General features: G+C 50.6%; 1 protein-coding gene across 1 annotated transcript in view; it reads right to left on the bottom strand.

Moving 5' to 3' along the window:
• Nucleotides 1–374: 374 nt before the first annotated feature.
• CCDC92B (coiled-coil domain containing 92B) overlaps nucleotides 375–6,000 on the bottom strand; it is a 50,499-nt gene continuing 44,873 nt past the window's right edge. Inside the window, exon 5 of the mRNA XM_024195369.2 lies at nucleotides 375–1,129. Coding sequence (XP_024051137.2) covers nucleotides 375–1,129 — 755 coding nt within the window. The remainder of the gene's footprint in view (nucleotides 1,130–6,000) is intronic.

Below are 6,000 nucleotides of genomic sequence, written 5' to 3'. Positions count from 1 at the left end.
AAAGGGAAGCTCTAGACAATTGTTAATAACCGTTCCCTCCACGCTCAAACCTTCTCTCCACGTTCCACATCTGTGCCCATCTTCTCTTGGAGTCAACTCCAGAACAACATTCAAAATGCCCTCAGCACTGCTTGCCCTCCCGCTCCCCTGCCCCACCATCCCTTGGGATAAGACAGCCATTCTATGGTCATCCTGAATGGAGATGTTAGACCAGCCAGATTGTTTCTAGCTCCTTGAGGGAATCCAAACTGAACAGTATTTTACTTCTTGATGGGATGGTGGGGAAGAAATCTTTGTAGGCCCTAGTCTCTTTTTTGGTATAGCCAAACTCATTTTCTGCATTTAGCAGCCACACTGTTCTGCTTTCTTTGTTTTTACTCCAAGCCTTTTGAATTCCTGGGGCTGGATCCATGCTGTTTGCCTTTCTCACCCTTCCAGGGCTTGGGTTTGGCTGAAGGCCTGGTGCTCATACCTTCTGCTTGCTCCTGGGAATGAAGACAGGAGGGCCTCGGCAGGCTGGAGCCCCCAGCTGCACTGTCACTCGGATCAGCCCCTGCTCTGTTAAGGGCCTGGGCTTTGGGCTCAAATTTCTGACGATGGGGAGCGTGGTGCCTTTTAGTGTATAAAAAAAGTGCTGGGTCGGGCATGGGGTCTGCCTCTTCGAAGCTGCTCATCCTCTCCCTCTGGAAGGAGTCCTTGATGACTCCCTTACTATAGGAGCAGTCGGTCACCAGCCTCCGAACGTGAGACTTGTGGATTCGTTTTTTGGGCCTCGTCTCACTGGAAGGCTGCGTGGGGAATGGTTTGTCCGGAGGCCTGTCGGGGGGGGGCTTGCCACCTTGCCGGGAGCCGTGCAGTTTCTGTTTGGTGGCATGCAGCTGGAAGGAGAGATAAGCAGCAGCCTCCGTCTGCTTCTGCAGCTCCGTGTTAAGGATAGTCACCCGGTGGCTTCTTCTCTTCAGCTCCTCAAGGAATTTCCTCTCCTTGTTCCTGAGATTGCATCTCAGCGCGGACACCAGGGTCTCCTTATGTCTGAGCTCCTTCCTCAGCTCCAGATTATCCTTCTCCTTCTCATGCAACTGGGCTTCCATGATCTTGCACTTCTCCTCCAGTTCCCGATCAATGTCATCTAAGGAGAACAGGACAATAATCAGTGTTCAAAATGACATCATTAGTTTGCAGTGAAATGAATTAGAAGGGTGGGGAAGGATTGGACAGGATAGCTCCAGGGATATATGGAGGCTTTCAACAATTCCTGTAGGTTGCATCCAAATTGAGGGACATCAACAAAAATTATCCAGGAAATTGAAATGCTGTGAGTCCCATTCCCCTAGTGCAAATGACTCTTTTAAAACCTCAGTTTCATGATTCTTTATTCCATATGTAAATAATTTTCAGCAATAAAAGTAAGGGGATGCTAAACTTGTGTGGACCATAGATAACTCTGGCACTAAAGTAATAACATGTCCCTTGAAACAAGGACTATGTCCCTCACCCCTAATTTAAATGTAATCTTGACCCAAACACAGTATCCGTTTTCCACTTCTACTGTTCTCACTTAAATGTATCACATACACAGCTGAAGCCAGAACCTTCAGTCTGATGATGGTATCTTATGAAGCAAGTCTGCCTGATATGCTGGATACAGTGATATTTTATGAACGGGAGACATTATTCTTTGGCTGTCAAATTTAATCCTGCGCTTGTGTGTTCTCAGCGCTGACCCCGGAGCTGAGCCCTGCAATGGAGTTTATGGGTCAGGAGAAGAAGAGAGAAAAAAATACTGCAAAACAATCAGCTAAACTTATTAGAAGGTGTCATTGACCTCTTTCCAGACACTAGACAACCTGATTGGAGAGAACGGAGGATGTTAATCCAGTATTACAGAGCAGCTAGGAGCATGATTGACTGAGACCCTAAGGAGGAAAAAAAATACATATAAAACCCCTCGGCTGTACAGAAATAATGTGCATTTTTTTGCTTTGCTGAAGGGCCTTGTCCTTTGTACCCAGAGAGAGCTGGAGAAGCAGCTCTCCATGTCACTATAAACCTTCATGCTTCAAGGCACCAGCCCACTACGAGCTGCTGTTAGGAAGGCTCTTCCTCTCTGGGCAGGTTATTCCATAATTGTCCATTTACTGAGATTCCTGCACCTTCCTTTGAAGCATCTGGTTCCGGGCCCTGTCAGAAACGAGGCACCCTGGCTAGCCGGACCATTGGTCAGCTCCACTATGGAAATCCCTATGGTTCTATTAACCTTTCACTGACAGGCTGTTTGGTAGTTGTTATTTCAGGGCTGCTTCTTTTTTGTTGTTGTTGCATTCATGGTTATTTCCCATTATCTATGAAGGAACTGAAGAGTCCCCCTCTATCCTCTTATTAATGGGGCTGGGATTTTCAAGAGAGTCTAAGGGAGCGAGGAACCTAACGCTCAATAGGATGTTGGTGCCTAAATCCCTTAGGTTCCCCTGAAAATCCCAGCCTCGGTGACCACGGCTGCTGTAGACACCCAGGCAGACCCTCCTGGAACAGTCTTAGTTTTGTTCTGTTTTGTTTTAAGCATCACCCTTGCAACGTATCCGGCTGGCTCTCCGGTCTCTTACACTCATTGTAGGCCCGTGAGTCCAGTGAAGTTGATGATGTTGCATAGCTGCGAATGTGGAGCTTTTGACGCCAAAGAAGAGGAAGTCAGATTGTCACCGATCAAGATTCATAACAAGGGCAGGATATTAAAGCAGAGAGGGAAAGAGAGAGCTTTGTAATAAAAACTCCCTAAGAACCAACACGCAGCAGTTGCTAAAAAATGTTAATGGTGTCTGCCAGTTGTCAGGCCGGAGACATGTTCACAATCTCTAGCAGCGGTAATGACATCATGTTCCTTTGTCTCAACTCGCCCTCAGTTACAGTAATGATGGAGGGGCGGGGGAGCAGAGTGATGGAATATAAACACAGATCATGAGCCAGTTTTTGCTCCTGAGGGTTGGAAGGGTGCAATGGAAGGCAGAAATTAACCCACCCGTTGCAAACTCAGAGCCCTGATATCCCAGTACCCGTGTACCCTTCTGAGCAGTGAACATTTGCCGTGGAAGCCGTTAGCAATGCTGAATAATATCGTTGGTAATTCAGTAGCAGCACTAGGATTTTTTTTTTCTTGGCAGCTCTAGTCACAACACGAAGGGCCTGTATCATTTTTCAAAGCGTAAGCAGGAGGGGTGAATCCGCTCCGGGGCTGAGCTGAGTGAACACTGAAGGGAGAATTCTCTGCAGGTTTGTCACTGGCACTTTGCACTTGTGACAAGTTCCAGGGAAACACCAGGCAGAATCCAGGTCTCTCCTTTCTCACTTCCACCCTCAAACAGGACTCCAGCAAAACCCCAGATTACTGTAGAATCCAGACGTTCTCAAAGCAGATGCTGCTCTGAGGTTCACACCCAAAATCTGACTCCTAAACCCATTTCACAGCCACTCTGACTGGCCGCCTTCCAGTGAATTTGCCACACCTGTGTCAGCTCCTTTATTGATTCAAGCCAAATAGATTTACCAGGAGGGCGCGGCTTGTTCTCTAGAGCATGCAGAGAAAAGAAAATGCAGCCTCAAACCTACCATCCTCCTGTATGACAAGGCAATAGCCAGGAATACCATTTCCGAAACCGGAGTGGGGCAAGGGAAAGGCAGGCTTGTGATATAAGGCAGGACCTGCATAAACTTACTTTTACAGCTTACTACATTTGAGGCTCTAGAAGGAATCGGTTCCCATCCCCTGCTTCCCGGTATAAATGATCCAGCTCCATAAATGGGCTATTCGCTGGAAAGGCATTGGACTAGGCTTTCAGAGACCTTGGCTTTGCTGTATGACCTTTGGGCCCAGGCTCATCTTTTCTCCGGCTTGTCTCTTTAGATTGTAAGACGTTTAGGGCAAGGTCTGTCTTTTCCTATGTGTTACCTAGCACCTGGCACAATAAACCTGTTTGCTTGGGGCCACTAAGTGCTACCATAATACAAATAATAACTAGGATCCAGTCCCGAGGGTAAAGAGGGGGTGAGAAATCAGTATGTACAGTGCACTGCTGGCTGGAACAGCCTCCGGGCCTGGCCCTAGGGAGCGGGGAGGGCTGTGCCCCCATGGTAGCTAAGTGGCTAACGCAGCAGTGGAGGCAATAAAATAAATAGGAAAGCACGTGGCAGGGGTAAGAGGAGCAGCAGCAGCCTCCTGGGGAGGGGAATGGCAAGAGAGGTCTAAGAAACTGATGTCCCCACCTAGGGCCCGAGGTGCTTTTCTCACTTCCTCCAAAAACATATCAGGCTGGTTCTGGTGGGCCGGCAGCTCCGTGTGAGAGGCTGGTCAAACACTCGGGGTGGGGGAACGAGTCCATCCAGGGGATGCTAGGCTGGGAGGAAGAGTCTGCCCCGGAGAGGGGAATGGAGAAAGTTTGGGTGAGTCTGGACCCCTACGGAACCGTAGCATTGGAAGAGAAGGTTGTCCAAAAGTCAGAGCAGTGGACTCAGACTATGGAGACCTGGGTCTCTTGCTGGCTGCAATAGCGGCAAGTCACCTAGCCGTGCCATGCCCCAGTTCTTAGCACTCACATGCCTTTAATCCACCTCTGTATCCTTCTGACCCCGGCTTCACCCTGCCTTGGCCGTCTGTTATTCATTTTGCTGGCTTTGCTCCGTTAAATCCCTTTTGCTGCCACCTGGCTTCCCCCCCCCCCGCAGAGCTGGTATTCTGTGACCTAGCCTGAGATCGCTCTGCGAAGGAAGCAGACGCAGCCCTTCACCATATCCCCCAGCATTTCAAGTGGCTAACGCGGAACGCCGTGGGGCACCGCACATCCCTGTCGAGCCATCCCCACTGCAGCTGCTGGCCCCCGAGTCCACATCAGGCTCAGCCCCTGCTTTCCAGACCAGCCTGCCCCGGGGGTAGCATCTGTCCCCATCTCTGAGCTCCCCTCCCTAGCTCTGCCCCTGCCTATGGTATGCACCGTGCAGAACCTGGGTACCACCGAATGGGGGGAATGTTCTACTTCGCCCGGGGCGCAGGGTGTGGGAGGTCAAAGCAGGACGGTCCCACAAAGCCCGGGACTGTTGGGAGGTGTCCCCCACTCTCCTTTGCCCCCACCCTCGCATTAGGCACAGTCAAGTCATTGCACAATATCTTTATTAAGGGTGGTGAGAACAGCCATGGAGCTGCGCACCCACCACACAAACACGCAACAGACTCTCCCTTGTCTGTATTCCGATGAAAGATCAAAGTAAATAGCCACTGTGGCATGCAGAGATTTAATCAACTAGCCCATTCTCCTTCGGAGTCTCTCCCCTAGTGTCCCATCCAGTCAAGGTCTGATCCCTGCTATGGTGCACTCCAGCCACCGGACGGAAGAACCCGCCCTGAAGCGACTGGATCCCTCAGCATGACAAGCATCTGCTGAGCACTGTGTGTTCCGCGTGTAGTCAGCATTTCTCTCTGTGCCTGTTTGCTCACTGCACAGTCACCCCTGGTTAACAATACGTAGGCTGTTTGCCTTCTTTCGGTTCCTGTCAGCAACTGACTGCCGGAGCCTGGAAGTGCTGACAAGACTTTTAAAACAGAGATGCTGGATGTAGCAGCCAGCTTCTCAGCGGCTCCCACCCCAATATTCCCTTCCCACACTTCGTCCCGATGACTGACGGCTTCTCTGCCCGGCCTTCTCTGAGTCATGTCAGAGCTGCCCAAAAAACGGAACCTGGCTTTACAAGCAGAATGGGAAAGTCTGTGAAGCGTGTGGTCTAGCAGACTCAGCAGGCATCAGTGCCAGGCCCACAGTACTCAATAAGATAATCAGCCGTTCTCAAATTTCATTGCACCGTGGCCCCCCTCTGACAACAAAAATGACGACACGACCCCAGGAAGGGGGACCGAAGCCTGAGCCCGCCCAAGCCCTGCTGCCTGGGTGGGGGAGCCAAAGCCCAAGCCCGAGGCGAGGGACCTGTAACCTGAGCCCCGCCACCCAGGGCTGAAGT

Source organism: Terrapene carolina, unplaced genomic scaffold, assembly GCF_002925995.2.
Source record: "Terrapene carolina triunguis isolate 2854851 unplaced genomic scaffold, T_m_triunguis-2.0 Scaffold231, whole genome shotgun sequence".
Classification (NCBI taxonomy): Eukaryota; Metazoa; Chordata; order Testudines; family Emydidae; genus Terrapene; species Terrapene triunguis.
The sequence above is the reverse complement of the archived record's forward strand: the minus strand, read 5'-3'. Positions and strand labels throughout refer to the sequence as shown.